This window comes from Dufourea novaeangliae, unplaced genomic scaffold, assembly GCF_001272555.1.
Source record: "Dufourea novaeangliae isolate 0120121106 unplaced genomic scaffold, ASM127255v1 scaffold14, whole genome shotgun sequence".
Lineage (NCBI taxonomy): Eukaryota > Metazoa > Arthropoda > Insecta > Hymenoptera > Halictidae > Dufourea > Dufourea novaeangliae.
In genome coordinates, this window is record NW_015373890.1 from 3824742 (window position 1) to 3848343 (window position 23602).

Here is a 23602-nt window from a genome sequence, read left to right on the forward strand (position 1 = left end):
GAGTGGCTCACGATTCCAGTTGTTCACGATCGATCAGGCGACACGAGTGGTCCACGATCGATCGACGACACGAGCAATTGGAATTATGCTGTTCACTTTTACCCGCGATTCACTGTGTTTCACTTCCTGTTCACGGCCAGCTACGTCCGAAAGCAACCGCGGTTCTGACTTGCGTTTTTCGTTGCCCAAGACTCGCCGCGAGACGGGACCAACGCGAGACTGGCGTAAAAGCGAGTCAAGTGAGCGGCGGACCGATCGTCCAGTAAGGTTTGCTCGACGAAGGTGGTGGAGCTGGTGCTATTAAACCGTCTACGGAGGCTGGACTCAGCGCGTTAGCCCCAGCTTTTCGCAGTCCTCGGTGAAAGTGGTCGGTGCTCGTTTTGATGCGAGAACGCCTGCGTTTATCGGTCTCGGAAACGGGAACATTTCTTTTTTTCTCTCTCTCTTTCCCAAGCTGATCGACGACGGTCGTTATACCGGAATCAGATTCGGATCTTACCAGGAGAATAGGGTAACCCCGTTTTGGGGGATTGATTGTTACACAGAGAGGTTCATTTACGGTGCTGGTTGTAACACATTTTTAACTGTTCACTTGTTGACAGGGTTTTCGATTGCAGCACTTGTCAATGAGAAGCTCGTTAATTTGCCTTTAATCCTTTCTGTTCTGAATTATGTATACCATTCTTATTTTTTTCCTCGACATATTCTGGATATTTAAAGATTATTCAAATTATATACATGTTAAGTATAAATATTTTTTACATTCATTTGGGCATAAATGCATATAGTGGTGTTTAGAAGTAGGTACTGTTAGGACCCTACGTCGCAAAAGAAACATGTTTGGTTTATGGAAGAATTTTAATGTATGTTTAAGTGGTACTGTAAAGTATCTTCAGGGCATACAAGGTTAAGAAAGAATTGAAGAAGAAATTGTGGGGTTCAGTGCATGAGGGACCTATGTTATAACTAAACTGTATTACACGTACGTTTAGTAGAATATCGTGATGCGTCAAAATTTACTTTTGAGAATAAACTTTTCAGGTAACGTTCGATAACAAAATTAGAGTCTGTATGAGTCTCTGTACTAAAAAAAGTTCTTTATATTCGGGTGATTTAATTTTTAAGTAAATAAATTTCTGAACATGAAATAAATGAATTCCCATAATTATAAAAGACTACCATGATTATTTGAAGCGTTGAATATTGAAAAGTCTCTCATTTCACTTTCTACTAAACTAAAATATGTTAATAAATATTAATTTTGAAATATACTAAGCACTGTTCTTCAAATTGACAAGTTTATAACTAGGAAATTCGAAGTTTATAGTAGAATTATGATATTTTATTCTTACTTTTAATTGTTTTTGAAGTGGGGCCGGAATTCTTCAATTTTTTTTTAGTTTCCGATCGCGTCAAATATCTTCCGTTTGGAATCCTTTGCAAATCACATTCGCGTCTTCGAAGCAACGTATCCGAGGACGGTATGTATATTTCTCGCGAGTAGTACGCAGACCGTTTCACTTGGCCGCTCATGCAAATCTTTTGACCTACGGCTGCCTCGGTTTTTAAGGTGCAGTGATACGTTATCTCGAGATGTTACACTGCTAGACATCTGTCCAAACTGGACCGTAAACGAGTGAAATATCACCGTAACATTTAATTCGACGCACTTTGATCTACATGAAAATTAATATTACTAAAATGTATATCAAGCATTTTCTGCTGCTCGGTAAATCTTTTTCTGCTCTCTCACCATGGTAACAATAAATAGTTTAATGGAAACTACATGGAAATCTTCAATTTGTACATTACTGTCTATACGTATTCGGACAGTTACATGCTTGCAAAAATTCTGTGAAATATCGTCGTTCCAATCATAAAGTTGTGAAACTGCAAAAACTCAATTTTTCCAATCCAAAAACATTATATCGCTATAGAACTTATCTTGACTCTCCATTGAAAACCAAAAACTGTTACTTTCTACCCCGGTCTCCCCTATTTATTTCTAGAATTTCAAAGGATTCTGATCGTCCGTTCGTCTCGTTTCACCGACCCAGGTACTAATCAAACCTAAAAAACAAACATATCGATCCACGGATTGAGCACACTCCTTATGGATTCTCTTTTGTTATTGTTCGACATAGCGAGCCGTTTCGAATCTTTCGCGCCGAAATTATGTCGCACTGTATATACTGACGGGTGTGCATTGATCGTCTCCGTGCCGCCGACATCCGTTTCCTGTTCCCCTATTTCCATACAATGGACACTGCACACCGTCGAATATAGATCGTCTGTGCAATTTAATGAGACTCTCGCTATCGGGATCCCGAAACGGGGTCGTAAACCTTGTCGACCTTATTTTCCGCGTCAATAATCCAGAAAATACTCGCGCGCGAAACATCTCGTTGGGAATTGCTCGAAGTACCTCGCCCTTCCATTTTTCTACTGAAATTGAAAATCTCCCGTTCGCGGGCTGTGAGACGACTCTTTTTTTTTTCTACTTCATCCAGTAAGCTCCATTAAAACGAGCGTTGCGGTGGAGAGATTTGTTATTCGAACTCGACGTTAATTGCGATCGACTCGAAACCTCGAATTTGACTACCACTTCTCGGAGATAATTAGGTCAATCACATTTTTGGGAAAAGTTCCCGCGGCGAGATGGCTGGGATATGACGGTTCTCATGAACCGATTAAGACTGAATATTAGGACGCGAAGTAATTTATGGAATTATTGGCTTTAGTCGGAAATATTTTTCTACGTGAATGGGAGAAATTCGGTGAATAATCAAAGAATAGAAATAATGACACAGTTTAAGTTGATTGAGGGAGGAAGGGAGAAAAGGAAAATTATTTATCAGTTAATCCAGTAATTTATAGTTACAGACTGTCTAGTTCGTTTATGGAAAATAGTCAGAAATAGGGTCAAAAAGTCAATTTCTGTAAACAATATTTCATTATTGAAAAGGTTTGCAGTAACACTAACTTTGAAAAATATTAGCTTATTGTTAGATCACAAAAGCTTTTTGAAGTTCGATGCCTTTTCTCTGTTTATTTTGGCCAATTGTTCCCAAAGTCATTTAGAATGAACTTCTGTCTTCTCTTAAATAGTTATAATAACTTAGAGTAGAAAGATTAACTTCCTTCCCGTTGATCCACAAGTTGATATATTTTTTCTATAAAACATATATTTCCTTTTGAAATGTTATTATGCAGAATTTACTTTTAATTTCTAGTACTCATTCGAGTCAAAATCATTATTCTTCCAAATATACAAAAATATGTACCTATATGTTTCCTAACGGACGTCATATTGAACATTTTCTATTTGAACTCCTCGTAATATTCCATCTATAGAAAACATTAAACATTCATGATATTAGCTTCAAAACACCCTGTATCGTTAATTCTTTTTTAGACTTAACAATTTATTATGTGCAGCAGACGTTTTTTGAAAGAATTTTGTAATACTTGTTTTTATTTACAAATATAATAACAAATTCAGTTACCGATGAACCTGGCTTCTCGCCACAGATCGATGTCGTCTTTTCTTATCTTTGAGCACGCCCACTGCATCCTTTCATGCTTTATTTAGACCGATCGAGTCAGAGTTTATCAGGTATGGAACATTCATGATTACGGGGTCTGCGCGTATATCTCGACTTTCGACGAAAGCGACTCAATCCAGTCGCGTGGGTATATATTCATTCAGTCTTATCGTAGTATTTTATCCGTGTGAACGTCGGCCAGGTGGGCCAGAAAATTACACCTTCTCCTTCCTTCGTGAAGATCCTCCAATTATAATTCTTTTTCCATTTAAATATTCTGTTTATCGTATTATGCTTTTGCGTGTTTGTTCTTAAAATAGGAGACAGTCGTTTGCGCCATGATAACGTTTATCACTCACGGGGAACAATTTTCTGTAGGTATTCGTTACTCCACTTGAGTGCAGGGGTTAGAAAGATATTTAAGTGAAAATTTACGGCCACATAAAAAAATAATAAATTGTTTCTCACTTAAATGGTAGTGTTTCTTTTAAGGGAACTGTCGACAGTGAGTGCACGTTAGTGAAACGTTATGATATAATAAATAAAAAGCATTGTGACTATTATTTTGGGTAATTTAGTAATTTATGTGTTCATACAATGCAGATATTCCACTAAGTAACTGGCCAATTACAGCAGTTTAATGGAATTTATTCACTAACTAATTTTTAAGCTTGGTTTACATTTTGTAATATTCTTTGTATTCCTGTTTTATTTTTACATGAATTGTATATGTGTTTCTGCTTTTAATTAATTTCAACGAAGTTTATCTATTCATTCAGTATCTGGAGTCCAGTTTTATAGTAGTACATTAAGATGCAGTAGTACTACTGGAGTTTTCAGTCTTGAAACTTTTGCGAACAATAATAAATCTTCTCGAAAAGTAACGCGACAGTTAAAATTAATCTCAGCGTTGCATCAGTACTAATTCCGTCCGCGATGAATATCATTTCCTCATTTGCATGAGACGCGCCTACCACGAGCGTCCTTAAATATCTGCATTACCATGCGAATATTGCACACTTTTATGTAAATAAACAGATGCGATTAACATACGTGTGTCAAAGTGAAAGGTCGAGCCACGTTTCTGCCAAGCGAACGAAGAAACGAATTTCTACAGGAAAGTTACCAGCAATACTTTCGATGATTATTTTCTTTCGTTCTTGTGAAAGAAATTTGTTCGCGAGTTTCTCCGATGAAATTCGCGAGAAAAATGTTTCAATACACGATAACAGGGAATTACACATATAAACGATCTTCACTTACCCGTCGTTCCTCCTCGCGTGCCGCTCTCAGGTGAGATTCGATCGCGTCCAAATCGATCTTTGGCATCGCTGTCTCGATGTTGTACACGTCAAAGACACCTTTAACAAAAACATAACAATAAATTAATAATAATTTGTGTGGTTTGTGCGAAAGTAATAAAGTACTTTGCGTTTCAAACTTTTGTTTCTTAATTTAACTATGGATTTTGGGATAATCATAACCTGTCGAAACATTCAATCATAGACAATATCATTTTTCCACCATATTTTAATTTGTTTGATTAGGATTTTTAAGAAGATTTTGACGTTTCTGAATGAATAAATAACATATTTTCTACAATCATTACACAATTTCTTTAGGTTTGAATTCTTAAAGAAATACAGAGATTGTGAATAATCTAACTCTGTTTCAGAATTTTTTCAAAATTTCAGAATTTCATTTAAACGTAAAACGGAAATCTTTGAAAACATCTTCAGAATTTCGGAATTTCGTTTAAAACTAAAACAGAAATCTGTGAAGAAATTTTTAGAACTTCAGAATTTCATGTACAAATACAATGGAAATCTTTGAAAACATTTTCAGAATTTTATTTAAAATTAAAATGGTAATATTAGACAACATTTTCCGAATTCCAGCACTATCATTTTAAATAAAATAAAAATCATTCCGAATGGTCAGCTGTCGTGCTTTCGACCATCAGTGTGCATCGATATTAACTTGTGGTATTTTTGCAACATTTCAAATGGCAGTCGCTATGAATTATGAAAGGAAAATGTCACGCGTTGAGTAGGCGCACGTACCGTAAAATCCGAGGAGCTACGGTCGAGTACGGGAGAAGTGTCTGGAAGGGAATGCGTAAACGAGCGGCGACGGGCGAAAGAAACGTGTCACGTATAATAGATACGCGCCGAGGTACTTTTATTGTCCCTGGAGATTACGCTAATCGCGTGGGCTTCCTGCGCGATACATGTGGAAAAATTGAGGCTAAGTTTGACCAAGATTTATATGCGTTTTCCCGACCGAAACGACGATGGGACCTGGGATGCGTATGTATGCTCGCAGTCGCATGCACTTTATTGTCTTATGCGCTGTACTTCTGCACCGTGAAATTTCACCTTCTGTTAAGCAACGACGAAGTAGACGCAATCACGTTTCCGTAGCGGGAAACGCACCGAGAAGAGAAACTTCCGCTTCTAGGAAAGGAAGACGTTACGAGCGTAATTGGGTCGGTGAAATCTCTACTATTCGACCGAAGGGTTTTAAATGCAATTAAACGGAATGTATTTGATACGTGGAATTTACGGAAGAAAATCGAATTTGAAAATCTGCTGGATACGTGTGCAATTAAATAGAACTTGGCTAACGTGTCTGGTCATTCCATTCAGTTTCTACTGATTCTCACTATGAATACATACACTGCATGGCACAACTGTAGAACCACCCTAAAATGTTCAATGCTTATTTATTCTGGCTAAAATAAAAACGAGTCAAGTATACCATTTCTGAAATCGTGTTGAGAAATAATGTTTCTTCAAAAAAGGATAGATTATATTCCCTAGAAAAAAAGTGGTTCGTTTCTACATATATCAACCACAATACATAAGGATTGAAATTTCAGGGTGGTTTTAAAATTATGTCACGCAGTGCATATATTTCAAACCTCATTTTAAGTTATTAATGAAACTAGGCCTTCATCATTTATGCAGAAGATAGAATGAAGTTAGGGATCCTACGACGTTAACTAAAATGCATAAAAAACAATTTATTTACCCCATTAATACTTTCAACGTCTCATATAATCAAGGTTCCACAATAACACACCTCTAAAAATCGTACCTGGTCCAATATCCACATCGGCCCTCCTCTTATCAGGCCGCCTCTGCGCGTTCGACGCTCTCAATTGCTGCTGTTGCTGCTGTTGTTGTTGCCTTCTCTTCGCCTGATTCCTAGCCATCTTCTCTTTCTTTCTGGTGTCTGCGCTCGACGCTTCTGGTAGATCACGATCGAGCAGCTTGTTGGTGTCCTCGATCCCGTCTTTCATCATGTTCATGGCGGAAGAGGCTCGGGCGGCCATGTGGATCGGATCTAGGGCCTCCATCGCGACTACGTCCGGCACCGGTTGCACGTACTTCTCGAGATCTACCCCGATGTCACGACCGATGCTCGATAAAAGATCGATCTCCTCGAGCTTCGTGTAGGTCGGCTGTTCCTCCGGGTAACTGTCGGTGTCGGTGTTGCTTTCCGAGTCGTCGTCGGCCGAGCCGGTAGACGTGACGGTCTGACGGTTGCCTATTTTGGATCGGGCCTGGTGAGGCAACTCCTTTGCCTCGCGTATTAGGTCGATGTGCTCCACCACGATATCGTCCGTCTGGAATGAAAAAAAATAAGAACAATCGCCGTCAGTTCTTTGAGTACTTTTTGCTTGACGAACACTAACACTAAGACACCCAAGACGAATTTTTGTCGGTAATGTTATAGTTGGTCTGGCTGGGCTCCAGAAATTTTAAACAATGTGTACAGTTGTTAATGAAACTTGGTACATATGTACGTACATATATACGTGCTCAGAAAAGCTGTGAGGATAAAGGAGGATAATCTTAAGATAGATTCAGTGATTTCATTTTGTCGAACACGTGTTACAATTGTGGTTCATTGTTCGTTGTGTTGATGCATACAGTAGTGGAACATAAATGTTACCACTTCGTTGATTTGTGAAAATTTGTAGTATTTCTTGACATCAGATTAAATCTTAATATACTGGGTTTTATACAGCTTTTAATTTTCTACCAGAATGTATGTATATTAAACAGATATTAAAGATTTAAGTCGATGTTAAAAAATAATGAAGATAAAACCAATTTTCATAGCAATGGGATTAATAAAATGATTCAACTTATTTTGGACAAGATAGTGATTTACACATGTTTGCAATAAATTTCTGTTCCAATTAATTTTCCTAGTATCTACTAATAATAAAAAAGCTACAAGTGATAACGTGTTTAATATTCGAGTGATGCAATTAGTATTTCCAGTAGTGTATATCAAAATCTATTTTATACATAAAATTATAAACAATTTTTATAGTAAGTAATTAAATCGTAATTAAAGTGAAGCAAGCTTTTTGAGAAGCTGCTATTCTAAAATCATAATTTCCTCTTTCTATATAAATTTTATCTTTCTAATAGTAATCAAAATAATTAATTACTCTTTAGTACATATCTACACGTATACAATGTACACTGTCTAGTAATTAATTTCTTTAAGCATAAAATGAACATAGATACTATAATCGTACAGTAAGCATTTTATAAGTGTTCATGAAGCATCTTAATTCCACTTAGAAACCATCACAGATATGGACTTCAACATCGCAATAACTATTACCAAAAAATAAATATCACTTTAAATTTAAAAAACGTACCTACTATTAAAATTGATCAACGTGCTATCGATGTCTGTATCTACAATAAATCGTATTATTCTTGAATTTCTTCTTACTAGATATTTCGTTAGAGAACAGCTCACCATTCATACTGTCGCCATATTGGTGTACTTGGAACGTCGACATTATTCATACAGCGGAGGTCGTAGTGTACTACCATCTGGCATTCAATTACTAAGTGGAAGTAAGACCATGCTTAAAAGTTCAGGAAATTTCTGATTAGCGGTGCTGTATAACCGCGCGACGTGAAACAGCCGAGTGTTAACGCTGTTTTTAAAACGGTGAAACGGTAGCGTGAACGCTGCTGAATACATTAATGTGGGTCCGGTACCGCGTGTGTGTGTGTGTCCAGCGTGTGGAGTTGTTAAATAGTTTCGCGTACAGCTCGAAACTGTGGCACGGGGCGATATCAAGTGAATACGGTCGTTAATCTTGATTACTCGTTCTCGTTGGCCGCAACAAAAGGCCATTTACATCGCGAACGTTTTCTTTAAATCGACGTGAAAAATACCGGTAATTAAACACTTAAAATTCCTTGTATTATGAGATCCGGAGGATGTTTCCGTGGCACGCAATGTAATTGAATTCACTAGATAATACGTGCACCAGATTAAAATAGGCTTTACAATGTATTTATCGTTTCTTGTTAAATCCATCATCAATTGCTTGTATATTGGGTTGAGTCATGAAATAACTTCCATTGCCGTTTCTGAAATTAAAAGAGGACGTGGTCTAAATATGGGGTAGCACTTTTACTTTAGGATTTATTGCCAAATCTGTTGGAGATTTTTAAGATGTAAGACTTCAAAAAAAACTTCTTTTGTTTTTTAGTCGTAATTTCACACTGTTAGTAAAGTTATTGATTCAACCCAATAAAAATGCAACAACTTACTGATGTCGCCATTTTCTAGAACAACTGTTACGTTAGTTTAATCCTATTTCAAGCTGTCTACGTTTTACGCGGTGAGAGAACATATTTTCCATTGTATTTTTTGAAATTATTTTACATCAGTGAGTCAAAACTTCTTATTTGATCGTGTTTACTACATTAATCATTACTGACGTAATTAACGTGAAATAATTATTTTTACAACATATACGTTTCCTTGTTTTACGTATCTGTTTCTTATGGTTTGTTATACGGGCAGACTCCATTTACATATATGTTCTCAATTGCGTAAGAAAACATACGTGGAACGAATACGTGTAAATTAAATTATTTACAAAATTTGAAATACTTTACTAAGAATACCATAACCCAAATGCATCATTGAAATATTCTATTTTTTGCATTAATGCAGTTCAAATTCATGAAAGGAAGACTAGTTTCGCACTGGGACAAGTGCATATAGTTAAACGGAAATTACATTGAAAAATTACAATCTAACATGGGCGAAAATTAATAAAATAAACAATTTATAACACAACTCCTAGAACTTTAGAAACACCTTTCGTACAATACTGCCCTCCATAGCTCAATTGTCTCAACCGACATATTCAGACATCTGAGAAAAGTGACGCTTTATAATTTACTTCATGTCGTTTTTCTTTTTCATCATAGAAAAGTTTAATATAGAAAACGGTTCGAATCATATGTCTCTCACTTTTTAAACGTATCTAGACCATAAATAATTGAGGTATAAACATAAGTCATAACTTACAATAGTACTATCTAAGATAGTAGATGTTACATAGAACAATATAAACTAGTAAAATCATTTGAAAATCAGTTAGGATAAATAAATTAGTTTGTGTCTGGAGTCCTAAAGAGCACACAGGTCATTCTAGCGTTAACTAAAAAGTGAGAAGTATATGAGGCCCCAAATATTTCGAAAAATCTTAAAATACGATAATTCGTTAGACAGCACATTTTAACTAATGAGGGCAGAGTAGAATTTATAGAATATTTTTTATGTAAAGAATTTCAAGACCCACCTCACCGACCTCGCTGGTCTTCCCAGAGTCCGGTATCTCCTCGATTTCCGGAAACTGTGGAGTCTCCTTCACGCTGGTCGTCAGCTCGACGATCTCGACCTCGACCGGTATCTCTCGTTCCTGTTTCACCTCGAGCACCGCCTCCGTGAGTTCCGGCGTACTAGCGGCTACCACGGTGTCGGCAAGCCCCTCTTCCGGTTCCAGGACCGTCAGATGCGTCTCCGCCTCGACGACGCCGTTCACGATCTCCGATTCCGGCGAGAGAATCTTCTCCTCCGTTCTCAGAAAGAAAGACTGATGATTACATAGCTTCCGGTGGCGGCCTTTGCGGCTGGTTAATTGAAACGTTGTAAAAGCAAAGCCTCTGTTTCGATTAATTATTGCCCTTGTTGCCCTTTTGAAACGAAGCTTCTATTACAAAGACGATGCTATTAATTAAAACCTTTCCGTCTACAGTCGACTGTTAGTTCGATACCATCATCGTTCGTTTCTTTGTATTTAGGATCGATTGAACTGATGATGGCGTCTATTGGTGCACACGGAACGTTGTTTTTAGTAGATTGGATCTTGAAGTTCGAGGGAAAGCTTGAGCGGGACTTGTACTAATAAGAAATATTTATTTTAAAAAATTCGAATCATAGGTAGTGAACATGGGGATTTAATCGAGAACGGCAGGAATTAGGACGCGATTAAGTATTCTTTTAGTGGGAAGTATTTTGGGAAGTCTACTTTGACTCATCCGAGACAAAGGCACGGCTGAAGTTAAATTCAAAGTACGTCTAATCGCTCTACGATTATTAGTTGGCAATCTCCTTCGGAATTTCGAGTTGTATGTTAGGTATAATCATTGTGTTTCAGCTTTTTGTAAGATAGCTCCACTTGAATGATGCATAATATATTTATGTTAGTAACAAAGTATGTACTAACAGTATATAAAATATTGTCTCTGAATTCTAAACTTTCATTTTATATTCCGATATTATTAACCCTTTTATTCTCACTGTTGCCATATGGCTATATGTAAATATAAAATTAGGAAACTATGTAGTGGTCGTAAAACGTAGGAACTGCTAAACTATTGAGTGTTATGGCTAAAAAAAGATAAGTGAACATATTTTTATGTTTTTCTTTGTATTTTGTTTAACTATGGTCAGTAAAGATTCATGCAAACAATTTTGATAGGACTTCAGTTCTTAAAACAAAAAATTCCCCTTACAAAATATCAACATTTCCAATTTCGAAAGTTTCGACAGTTTTGACATCTTTAATTTTTAATTTTAAATCTTAAATTTTTAAATTTAAAAATTAGGTTCTAACCCACCCCTAATTTCTTATAATGACTTCACAATGTCAGATAGTATACATAACTCTGAGAGAAATTAAAAATAGTGCCAAATGACAGCGAATGACAAAATGGCACTGGAACGCTTTCCAAAGAAAAAATCTGAAAGAACAAATCTGACGTTTACCTGTATGTTGAATTTAGGCTTCTCGTAGAAGATCTTTCTCTGGTTCTTCTGCCCGCAGAGATGATTGATACTGTCCTCGATGTTATTGTTGTACTCGTTGTCGTTCTCGACCGGCCTGGCGTCGATCTCGTTGAATCTCGTGTAATCCGGGCAGCTCTCGTGCTCGTCCTCCGTCAGATCTGTGTCCGACAGAAGAGAAGGCGCCAGGTGTTGAAAGCCTGGATAGTTAGGGTTGACGATACCGCGACAACCTGCGGGCAGATTTCCCTCCTCGGACCAGTCGGACCACTCGGACGGTGTCAACTCGTGGGACGAGTCTTCGTGAGAGGAGTTACGCCCTGCGGAATTTCATGCTGGTTGCACATTGCCGGAATACTGAATAATCGGGCATCGTGACCACGCGGCCGACTGACTCATCACCAGCTGCTTCAGACAACTCATGCTCGTGATGGGATTTGATGATTGAAATCGTTTGATTAAAATACGTGGTCGGATTTCCTCGTAGCCTATCTAACGCGCCTCCATCCAGAACCTCTTGTTACTCATCGTTTCGTTGCAATGATTGACCTAACCCAGACCGTGTGGATAGTGTTGGGCGCATACAGTTGCATTTTTAATCAAATTTAGAATAAATTAAACAGTGTAGAATCATACTATAGCTAATTGTTCCGAGAATTTAATACGATTGTTTGCTTCATCGATACTGCATAAAATTGCCCTTCATTAGTAGATATTTCGTTAAATTGAATTGATTTAAATTTTCATTTTGTTTGCAATCACAACATCCAAACTCAAATTGAATTAATTTCAGAGATATTCCGTAACTCATTATTTCCGGTACTTCTATAATCTGAATGTCTTATTATTACAATTGTCATAGTTTTTTGTGAGTATTTTTTACAGTCATGAAGAGAAGACACTAGTGTAATGAATCAATTATGATGATGGATCGAGGAATGGCTGATGTCAGCTGAGTGTTCTAAATTATTATTTTTCCCTTACTTTATCAGATAATGTGTCCCAAATTATTAAACCTTTTTGTATAAACGTAACATCAGTTTTCCTTGTATTTAAACATTCCGTCCTGATTGATCCTCAAGGTCCGAGGACGAATTCTACCTCGCATTGTTACTAACAATATATAAACAAAAACGTGTACTCTAATCGTCGAAATAATCTATATATTTATAAGGAAACATGCAATAATATTACATGCTCGGAGAAAGTGTATTGGAAAATTCAACAAAGAATTTAATATATTGACCACATTAAAGTGTCTTTTGATATCAAGAAAGGATTGTTTTTTCTACAGGGAATGTTTCGATTATCGTGTATATTTAACTGTCTGATGGCGGAGCTGTGTCAATATTGGTTTATATTATTGGTCATCCAATGAGTAATGCGGTTTTTCTGATACGTATGTTACTGAGAATAAACAACTTCGTCATAATCCATAAAAAATAACCCGTAGAGTATCTTTATGTAGTTCCAAAGGTCCTCCGATACGAATTACATCTTTAAGGCTTGCCAGAAATTTTGTGAACCTTCTTGAACACTGATTCACTCTAATAATCCATACATTTGGAATATATATTTCTCGCTGATGTAATTGTGCCAATCTCTTTGATGAACACATATTCGTCACTTTTATTTTAATATTTTTAATAATTGAACTATTTGATCTGCACTTGTGAATTTTAGCGCAATATTGTCTAAATGTATCTGTCTAACAATAAGACATTATGTACACCAAGCAGATAAGTAGTGATCACTTTGATTGAATGGAAAGCTTTTGCATTTTAACAATAAAGAACATTTATGATACATATATATATTAAGAAGGTGAACATTTTTAATGTGATTTCAGAGATTTTTGACTGGTGATTTCAGTATACATAATGCATTACATTTTGGACAGCAAAAGGCAATTGACAGAAAAGATTAAAATGACAATTGCTGTAAGTTATCGGATATTATTGAATATACACTGCTGAAATACTCCATCGTATTTGACAACAAACAAACGAAAAAACTATCCGTTCAACCCAATAGATTATACGGTTTTAGATTCAACTTTTAGAAAAACTGCATAACTTGTGGGATGATCTAACGTGTTGACACGCCATTGTGACAATAAACTTTTGAAAATAACTTTGCTTCCATCAAAGTGACAACAATGTGAACAGTTACGTCCCCCCTCTATGAAGCCTGATCCCCTCTCTAATTTCATGCGAAAGGGAAACAGTGTCAATCGCTTTAGTCAGCGTGCAATTCGGTTCGCGCGAAGACACGTTCGAGTGTCCGTGTTACGTGAAAAATGGAACGCTGACAATGCTTCCGCACATTCAGCCATTCCAGTGAAGGAGTTTGTAAATTCAAAATCGATCGTAATGTTGGAACATCCTTCGTATTCGCTTGAGTTATCTCCTCGAGTAAAAGAAGTTATAAAAGGAACACATTTTCAAGAAGTTTCCGAAATTCCAAACAATGTAACGCCGGTATTAAAATAGATACCGGAAAGTGAGTGTATACCAGAATTGTTACGATCAATGGATCCGACGATGGAATGCGCGTGTACGGTCTCAAGGGGACTACTTTCAAGGCGGGAACCTCATTTATTTAGTTTCCAAATAAAATTTTAAGTGAATTATTCCAGAAACTTTATTGTCACACTTCGTATACCAAATTACCAATTGCAGACGTTTGTCATTTGATCTTAAACCTTAGCATTTTAAATCAGTTCCTTAGCACCTAGTGCCTTAGTATCTCAGCACGTCAGTACTTTAGCACCTCAGTACCTCAGTACCTTAGCACCTTAGTACCCTAGTGCTTTAATATCTTAGCATCTCAGTACTTTAGCACCTCAGTACCTCAGTACCTTAGCACCTTAGTACCCTAGTGCTTTAATATCTTAGCACCTCAGTACCTTAGTACCTTAGTACCCTAGTGTTTTGGTACCATAGTACCTTAGCACACGGTACCAAATACCGTAGTATCTTAGTGTGTCAGTACCCTAGTACTTTAGTACCCTAGTGTTTTGGTACCATAGTACCTTAGCACTTAAATACCGTAGTATCTTAGTGCCTCAGTACCCTAGTACTTTAGTACCTTAGCACCATAGTACCATAATACCTTACAATCAAGGTACATCATCTAACCATGGATCAGACACGACCCAGCTCCGTCTTCCGCCAGATTATTAGATTACAATTCCTCCATCCAACATTCGAAGAAGAAACCAATTGTAATTGGACATTACCTTCGTAATCGGCCAAGCTCTCGACCGAGCTGTTTCTGCGGATCCTCGGCACCGATAAGTTGTTGTTCAAGTTCCCGGCGTCGTTGTTCGTGCTATCGATCGGCGCGTTGTCCCGGGTGATCGCAAGGGAAGACCACGTGGTCGTGTCCTCGGCGACACGGAAATCCTCGGTGTCCTCGCCGCTGAAATCGGACGACGTCGGGCTTCTGGCCACCGGGACGACGACGGTGGTCGTCGAGGTGTTGTTTTCGTTGCGATTCTCGAGTTCCTCGGTGCCCGGCTGGCTCGGCTCGCTCCTATGTAGCTGACTGCGAGCGAGACAGAGAAATGAGTCCAAGTGCGGATCGATACAACGTTCCGTTAGTCGCGGCGGCTCGTACACGATCTATGACGATGCAAATATAGGCAGCACACCTACGTAAGACACGTCTGCGAGAGGTGGCCACGAGAGCCGCCTCGGCCTCACCCACACAAAACGACGCACAGAGTGTTTTAATACAGCCGTCTGACCGCGAAAAACCGTATAATTTTTGGAACGGTGCATACTTTAGTTTTTCAATAGACAGATTAAAAGAATTTCATGACGTTTCAGAGTAGACGTACTCGAAGATAGCAAATTCATGATTGCATGAGTTTCTGTGTTTTGAGTCAAACAATATGAATTGGTATGGATTGGCCGAACCTTTACCGTTATTTTGTAGTTCGGATGCAGTTCTTTGTTTTTTTTTTTTTTTTTTTTGAAAATTGTGTGCCATTTTTTGCAACAATTTATAATAATTGCATTTTAAATTTCGCGGGCAGTCTGCAGACTAATATCGCCTGATACTTGGTTATTGGAGGTTATCTGCTTAAGAAATGAAGAAAAGGACAATTTCTAGAAGTGTTAGCTTTGCTCAAGAATGTAAATATACAAAATAATTGTTTTACCTCAATTAACAACAATACTGATAATTCTTCCGATAAATCTGATTAGTTTACTACACCAGTACAATAATTAAAAATCTTACGTATAGCAATGAATGTATATTGAAACCATAATTTAATGTAAAACTGAAACGACAGTTATAGATAAAATACGTATAGTACAATTTCTGGATCTTTGTTCTTTTTTACTTAAATAATTCAGCTTTTGTTTTAAATATTCCGATTTTATAAAGAAAATAATTTAAAAAATGTCTTTAATGATCTCACTGGTTTTGAATGATCTTTTCAGACGAAATATAATTTTTCGTGGTCGAGCAGCTGTTTTAAGACCCTCCGCGACGCCTCGCGAGGGGAACCCTTTTCAGTTTCGGCCGGTTTTAAATTTGTGATCACGAGGGAACTAATTCGGTCAAGCCGGGCGAAACATTGATCTTTCGGATTTTTTTTTTCTTTCACGAGAGGAATTTATGCGGGTACTTCCTCGAGTTCTGGGCTCGCTAGGCGATGATCGTTTGACGGGGGACTGTTTATGTGATGTACCAAGATATTGATATTCTGCGATTAAAAATATTAATTTGAGGCAGTGTGGAGTATTGTATAATACATGGCACGATAACAGTTGACACCTGACAATTGAGGATAAAGATATGAAAAATTATTAGTTTCTTATCTACAAAAAGGGCAGTGTTTTATACATACGATTTATTTATGAATTTATGGTTAGTAGAACTAATTATTTTCTTTCTATGAGTTCGATTAACGAATGCAGTGACTATAATGTTAAACAACCTTATAGATGTTTTTGTATCATATCAATATGTAATACAGTTTATCATTATAAATAAATGTCTGGGCAGCAATATTAAATTAACCTGTAGCAAATTTAAGTAATGAGTAATTATATTAAATAATTATAATGAATAATTAATATTCATGACTTTAAGGTAAATAATAATCTACTTTTACCAGAAATACGAGCGGTTGAGTTAATTTGAAATACGAGAAGATTTCCCAGTAACTTTTCGTTTTCTCTTTATAACTGAATAATACATGTGATATTTAATCTCGTCATCTTAATGAGGAAGAGTATATTGGAGAAATGTTTGATTATTATAATGAAATATTCATGACCGACGTCCGAGTCTTTCCGTTCCTTGTGAAAAGATCGAGTATTGTCTACAATTGTACGAGATATCCCGTTACGAAAGTTCTTCAGATATTTTTAATAAAGGAATACATCTACATTACTGTCACATTAACGTGAAATATCGATCTCTTTCGCTGCAGTTCTCATGTTTCGGTTTTAGTTGAGGGCAGAAGCCCATCGAGTACTCCTTTTGAATCTCTTCACAAAGAGGAATATTGAAACGTCAATATTACAAGATGCATTATTGAACCCTAAGAATGCAGCTTTTTCTCATATTTCTTAATAGAAAATTTTTTTAAACTGTAATATGAATTTCATACTGTCAATAGTTTGTGGGACAGAGAGTTAAGGGGTAGTGACATTACACACTGTGCATTTCAATTAAACAAATCATCTTGCACAGACTATACTAATTTTATACTTAGTAGAATTGGTTTACTTAAAAAACTGAATTGTAAATGATTGTGCAAATTTACACACGAATCTACAAAGATGCTGATGCAATAGAGTCTCACTTTCACCATAAAGAATTTGGTTTGATTAACAATACAGTCCAAAAGACATGAAATCATATTACAGTTTTCGTTTTATTGATTTTTGTAGATTCTTATACAGTGGAAATGAGATTAATCTATAGTTTGAAGTTAAATACTAGCAATTTCTAATTGATCACACGAAGTTCTATTGCAGAAAGACCGATCTGGCAGCTCTTTAATCGCAGCATATCAATCTGTGCTCGTCTTCGTAGAGACACACACATATATATCTAACTGTACAGTGTCAGTGCAAAGAACGAAGTCTGTTTCTACGAGATCAAACAGCAGGCGTCGTTCAAATATCGATCGTCAAAAAATGAAACATTAAGCAACGCATGAAAAATGTCCAAGCTCGCGAGTAAGTCGAATTCGATCACCAGAATTGATAGTGAAAAGAGTGTGCAGTTTCATCGATGGGGATTGTCGGGGATTTCGATGACGTGTGTGGATCGAACGTGTTTTCAAGGCATCGAGGGTTTCGATCTCGAACAAAATTCGCATTACCGTAGTGCATACTGATTACCATTTTTAACCTTCGTTCGGCGAATACAGTGTCCATTTTGACCTATGCATTTATACTCTTAATCATATAAAATAGTATAATATGTAAACTACAACTGTATGCAAGTGAAACATTTATAATAATTGCAGATTATACGTAAAACAAATATTATAATTAGGTTGAGTCATAAATAATTTCCATTACCTATCCGTTTTTTACATTTATGACTGCCTAAGACTTTTTACAATTAATATTAATTTATATCATCTTCATTACTACATAGGATTGCGGATTTTATACATTTATTATATTCATACGACTATTTAAAACTCAACGCATTAAAGTTTTACGATTTGTTATGAAATTTCCATATTATTTAGAAACTGGTAGAATCTCTCCATAAGATAAATTTAATTCTGTTTAGTTTCAGATTTTATTAATTATTTCATAAAAATCTATATAAATTTTCAGAGTTTACTCAATTATCATTTAATTTTGAAGTGCCCATGACGGAAGTTATCCATGACTTAATCGAACAATTTCTGCAAAATTTGCAATGACAAAGAGGAACGTTATTCACTTACGCTCTGTTACTCTAATACATTTACTTTATATTACTATATTTTCGTTTCATTCAATTCACTTAAAAAATTCTTCAGCAATACTTCTGAAAGGAAGAATACATATTCGAACAAAGATAACAATCTAGCTAAGAAGCAAAGTTCAATTGAATAAACTGAATTTGAAAATAAAATTCATATAAATTGTCATGCTTCGTCCGTCAGACGATCCGCCATTCGACGGTTAAACGACTCGAAAAGAAAGTAAATCTATTACGAAGCGATTCATATCTAATGAGTGTAAACACCACATTCATCACAACATATCGTACTCTAAAGAGGGGTCGTAGTCATTTTTAATCACAAAAAACCGAATATAATATATATCCAGTGAACAAATAAAATCTTAGTGTCTCTAACGACAATATCTATCTGTAACAATGATGTTGTTCGTTCAATAAATTCGTATCTTTCGGCAGGTGAGGGTGTACATGCGACAGTCACTTGTTGCGATGTGTGTGCGCGCGTGTGTCCGTCTGTTCGATGCGTTCGACACGGGGACAAGTTGTATTTACAATTCGTGGACATTGATAGAGTATAATCTGGCTTTTTGGATTGATTTGTTTGGGCAACATCATAAGAAGCACGCATGTTATTTAGAAATGCATGGGTAAGGAACGATAAGAAATGAACGATAAACTGTTAATGAAAAAGTGGGGACCGTTTAGAGTCAACACTAACCTTCTGGTTTTCCTTCTCAGTTAAATGCCTTGGCATTGCTAATATAATAAGGTTTGGAATAAATATTCTACAATTTATACTAGATGAAGTAGACATCTAAAGCAAACTGATCGCTAGATCTCAATGAAACTACGCGTTTTAAATTGTGAGCTAATTGCTAATGCTACCGTGTCGGTACTTTTGATCATGTCGGGAGAGAAGATTGCTCTAAGAACGTTATTAAATACAGAAACTGGAGAAATTGCTTATGATATTCTGATAGTCGGAAAAGGATGATCTGATGAAAAAGATTTAAGCATGTTGCAATTCAGAAATCGACACAAAGTAACCAAATTGACGCACTTTATTAAGAAAACCATACCAACATAACGTCGAATTATTTAATTTATAATAATACAAAACAATTCACACTTTTCTGTTCCCAAAGATCACAGAATTCTATACATATACAGGATAGACTGCGAAACTTAATCTGCTTAGATTAGTCTACTGTCATAAATAGAACTGTTTTTGTAAGATAACTATTTATAAGATTATTGTACGTCATAAATAGAACTAAGCAGTTCCTTAACCGTTTACGCGAGTGTATTGCAGCTGATGGACACCATTTTGAATATCGTTTTAATTAAAGAAAACTGTATTTTCTTAATGTTTCTTTGGTTTAGAAAGAGAAACGTATTTGCTATGATGCTTGTCGAATTCGTCTCACTATTCGTTAAAAGGTGAGCATACAAAAATAATACGTTTATCTATAAAAAAATCGAAGATTTCCCTGAAAACTCTGTAAAAAAGGGTTGATAAAAAATTTCGTACAATCATCTTAAAATCTGTTTAAGTCATGTTATATTAGCCAAAATATCTAGCAGTAGAATAATCTAAGCTGATCACATTTCGTAATCCACCCTGTATAAACGATTATCAAAATCAAAAAAATGAATATATTGCAACTGGTGATACATTTCGTCACACTATAACATCACTTAATTAAAAACGTCATTAAAATCAGTTCAAGTTAACCAAAAGTTCAAGTTAAAAATACGGAACTCCAACAGGTATAATCTGCAGTACCGTGTGCACGTTAATTGGACACTTCGTATCTATTTCCACGAATAACCCCTCGAGGTCTTCGAAATAATTAAAAGCGAGAAAAAAAATTCGTACGAAAATGAACGAAGTCGCTCCGTTAAAAAAATCCTTTCGCGGAATCTTCCCGTTAATTAAAAGAAACAGACTCCACACCATTAACAGGAATCATCCAACGGCGACGCTACTCGTTACCACGCGAATTATCCCGTAAAACCAACCGCGCAGCGCCATTTAAACACCACACACCAGACTCAAAAGTCACCGTGACACCCCTCGAATCCTCCCAATCACGTCACCCGGTGTCGAATCGAAACACGCGATCCATATTAGAAATACGTCACCGATTGCCAACCCTTCGATTCTACCGTGAAAGGTATCAATGAAGCCGACACGTCATTAACGAAACTGAAAGAGATTCGTGGAGCCGCGCACTTAGGGAATCTAACCGGGTAAGACGTTAAAAGATCAAAGAGAAGCTCAAGGATGATGGGAAGCAATGAGACGAAGCGAATCGATTTGGACAGGAAAATACATGGGACTTGGGGATGAATGGGGTCGCAGTGGAATGTCTCAGATGTGCACTTACTTGTTGTTCAGTCCCCCAGGATGCAGCGGTACCGAGACGACAGCCTCCTTGAGCCGCATATCGAATCCTCCTCCTCCTCTGAAAACAGTCCGAACAGATATTCCTTGTGTGACTCCTCGTGTAAATCGGTCTTGTAACTCGGGGGGTGCGTTCACGTATCCGCGCCGCGGTTGATGATCCAACGATCATCGATGATCCCGCGGGATCATTTTCCGCGTGGTGCTGGACGGTACACCGAGTACAGTAAAAACAAAAAATTGAAAAATGAAGCGCGACGGAATCGTGCGCGGCCGGCCAGCTCCTCTACCCTATCTCCGTACGTGGATGGAAAAAGGGGAATAGGACTCACCGACCGCCATGTTGAAGCCGTGCGCGCAAGGGTGCTCGCGTTTCCCCGTGGTTTATCGACTCGCAACCAACATTCTCCTGTCCCCGCTCTCTCCTTTCGGCTCACCTACCGTTCTCTCTCTCTTGTTCCCCTGACTTTCGCCTACTCCCTTTATACCTGCTCGCTATCCACCCTCTCTCTTTTCCCCCACCGTCTCGCGCAATCTACCATCCCCCCTCCCACCATGGCCAACCCTCGTCTTTTCGTCTTTAATTTTTCATTACGGGCCGATTTTGCCGCCAGGTTGGGGAGATGTGGATATGTTATTGGCGCTAGGATGATCTATTCTTTTTTTTGTGACTTACTGGTGGCTTCCGTTTTGAGGTTAGGAATGTTGGTAGGTTGGAGGAGGCGATTTGGGAATGGTGAATCGATCGTCGTGGTACTTTTTTTCATTTTTATGGGGTTTCTCCTGGGTTGGGGAAATATGGATATATTGTTGACGCTGGGACGATATATTGCCTCTTTGTGGCTTGTTGGTCGTTTGTTTTTTGAGGTCAGGAAGAAAGAGAATTAAAATGTTTACGGTTTTTGTGAATAATATAATAGTGTTTAAAATTCCAATTTTATGTTGGGGTTCTTCTCGTTTGTTGTGTTCCCTTGTACTTTACCTCTTTTCTAGCAGTTTCAATATTATGAATATGCTTTCAGCATTTTGTGAAGAACTCTTTACGTCAAGAAGGGAGGGTTTCCACAATGGCAGTTTAAGTGAATGTTTAATCGATCGTCACGAGTTTCTTTTATCTTTCCTTGCGTTTTTGTTGAAGGACGATATATAATATTTTCGTCTCTGTATTGTAAATTCTGTAAAATAATCTTTGTTTCAATTGCCATTCAATTTGAGTCTTCTGGATATACATATATGCTGCAGTGTTATACTTGTGTAATTCTTTCTCAGAACAATTTTTTGTTATACTAAATAGCAATTGGAAGATATGTTTAACTGGTTTTTGTACAATGACCCTACTTTGTTTCTTATTTTATTAAGCAAAAATTGTAGCACTTTTTTAAAACTTTAATATTTATTTCTAGATGAAAGTTTTAAATTTGAGGTAAAATTAAATGAGAAGGGAAGTTGCTGATAATTTAAAATTAATTAGTGATTACGTCAGAAATTCATCGCATTTAACTGGATAAATTGACGAGATTAATTAAACATTGGTTTGATAAAGTAAACGTAAAATAAATTAAATACGATAATTGGTTGTTTTCGCATAATAAATATTCCACGATTTCAATAAATACCCAATAATATTCCATATCCGCATAAATATTTCAATACAAAAGCTTTTGATATACTTTGATAGGCAAAAATTAGTTCAGTAGATGATCTAATTATTTTCAGCAATACACGCCTCTCATTCTTAATCTCGATTACCTGTCCTCCTTCGTGTTTTATTTTAATCACGTAATCAATAGTTAGTGCAGTGTACTACAGTTTACTATTTTTTTACCCTCCAGTGTTATTTAAAATGTTACCTTTTTTTTATATATGCCTACAAATTCTGTTATTTGAAGTTTTGTCTGGTGAAAACCGGAAAACATTTCAAAAAATTTCCGTTCACCGTGTACACGTTTTCTTTCAAGCGACTTCACTTTTCGTTGCGTTTGTTTTCGCTAGTTTCCTTTATTCCATTTCCGCCGGGCCTTTTATAAAATTTATAGGGCGCAGTCCGTCGTGAAACTACATAAAACACAAAGTTGTTTCTTCCGATTGCTCCCTCGAGATTGAAACCAGTAGTGGATTACCCTCTGTATATCTGCTTCAGCGTTCCCCGTACTTTACTTCTGTTATTCGACGCCTACTTATTTCCTACGGCTTCTGTTTTCTGATCCGTTTACCTCGATTCCCAAAGCATTCTGAAGACGCGTTTAACCGGGCAGGTAACGTTTCTTAGTTGTACCTTTAATTAAGATTCGCGTAATGCTAACTATGATCTGATATCTCGAGAATAGAATTTGTAAAAAAATGACGAAACAATTGCAAAAATTGAAAAAATTGCAAAGTACGTATTGTATAGCAAAATAGTGTCCTTTGCATTAACTTCATCACCAGTATTTACAGTAACAAATAGCTTTTGTAAAATGATAAGTGTAAATATTTTATAGATATCAAGTTGTTCCACGTGAAATATCGCTTTTATTGATTATTATAAAATAAAACTTGAAAGTGTTCGAAATGAATTAAGACAGATGTTGGTTTAAGAGGAAATTTGTCT

At 36.7% G+C, this 23602-nt stretch overlaps 1 protein-coding gene across 1 annotated transcript in view; it reads right to left on the reverse strand.

Annotated features, from left to right (window-relative positions):
* Positions 1 to 21223, reverse strand: part of LOC107186179 — a 32332-nt gene extending 11109 nt beyond the window's left edge. The window contains exons 1-6 of the mRNA XM_015574004.1: positions 20996 to 21223; positions 14914 to 15221; positions 11655 to 11992; positions 10186 to 10596; positions 6645 to 7176; positions 4809 to 4906 (exon numbers count right to left, since the gene is read on the reverse strand). Coding sequence (XP_015429490.1) covers positions 4809 to 4906; positions 6645 to 7176; positions 10186 to 10596; positions 11655 to 11992; positions 14914 to 15221; positions 20996 to 21054 — 1746 coding nt within the window. The 5' untranslated portion in view covers positions 21055 to 21223. The remainder of the gene's footprint in view (positions 1 to 4808; positions 4907 to 6644; positions 7177 to 10185; positions 10597 to 11654; positions 11993 to 14913; positions 15222 to 20995) is intronic.
* Between the last annotated feature and the right edge of the window lie 2379 nt (positions 21224 to 23602).